The sequence below is a fragment of the Octopus bimaculoides genome, chromosome 23 (genome assembly GCF_001194135.2).
Source record: "Octopus bimaculoides isolate UCB-OBI-ISO-001 chromosome 23, ASM119413v2, whole genome shotgun sequence".
NCBI lineage: Eukaryota > Metazoa > Mollusca > Cephalopoda > Octopoda > Octopodidae > Octopus > Octopus bimaculoides.
In genome coordinates this window covers 33,475,839-33,476,932 of record NC_069003.1, presented here as the reverse complement: position 1 = coordinate 33,476,932, position 1,094 = coordinate 33,475,839, and the positions used below count along the sequence as shown (strand labels likewise).

The window sequence follows — 1,094 nt, the reverse complement described above, 5'->3', positions numbered from 1 at the left end:
CCGGCGTGCAGAACGTGTTCGTCGTACATGAAGCTGTTGACTCATCTTGAAAAAGCAGACCAAAAAGGCCTGTTTATCGGGGTCTCCTCTATGTCCTACAATACCGATATGGTTGGGTCTTAATTCTTGACCTACAACAATGGAAAGAAAAGAAAAGAAAGTAAATATGGGTCAATAAATGTAAATCAAAAAGGGAAAAGACAATTTCTTTTTTTAAATAAAAGGTCTAAAAAAAATAGCTCCGAAAAAATCCTTACACTTTCTGTTGCAGTTTGGTTGTTTTGAAGAAAAGTGGGAGGTGTTGTTGTTGTTGCTATTGTTGATTAGCCCCAGGTTAATCAAGCAGACAGGTGATCAAAGTGTTCCACCCATGACGACCCTGTCTTAATTTCAGTCCCTTGTAATCTCAGTGGGACACTACATTATCCAGTGTACATGCTGCCCCAGTTCTTGGCATGTTATTGTTATTGTAGTTGTTGCAGTTGATCATCATCATCATCATCATCATCATCATCATCCGTCCGTTTTGCATGCTGGCATGGGTTGGACATTTTGACAGGACATGGCAAGCCAGTACTGCTGCACCAGACTTCAACTGTCTGTGTTTGGCATGGTTTCTATGGCTGGATGCCCTTCCTAATGCCAACCACTTTACAAAGTGCACAGAGTCCTTTTAATGGGGCACCGGCATATCATCCCTGGGACCAGGAGTTGTGGCAATTTGCTGTACTTGAGAAGACACGTGAAGCCAAGAAGAAATCGCTGTCATCCATACATACAGGCTTGTCCCTTACGGGTGCTGGTGCCACATAAAATGCACTTGTGCTGACGCTGCATAAGCACACTCGTGTTGGTGACATGTAAGAAGTACCCAGCACACTCTGTGAAGTGGTTGGCGTTAGGAAGGGCATCCATCTGTAGAAACCATGCCAATTTGGAGTCTGGATGGTTCCCCGGTTAGCCAGCTTCACTCAAAACTGTCCAACCCATACCAGCATGGAAAACGGATGTTAAACAATGATGGTGATGGTACTCTGCATGTTAAGGGAAACCTCACTGAGGCAAGTAGAGAAGTTTATGTATCTGGGGGGGGG

At 44.2% G+C, this 1,094-nt stretch overlaps 1 protein-coding gene across 1 annotated transcript in view; it reads right to left on the bottom strand.

Annotated features, from left to right (window-relative positions):
- The window catches only part of LOC106875494 (bone morphogenetic protein 7), a 24,302-nt gene that overhangs the window by 1,986 nt on the left and 21,222 nt on the right, over positions 1 to 1,094 (bottom strand). Inside the window, 1 exon segment of the mRNA XM_052975888.1 lies at positions 1 to 131. This exon segment is cut by the window's left edge and continues 4 nt beyond it. Coding sequence (XP_052831848.1) covers positions 1 to 131 — 131 coding nt within the window.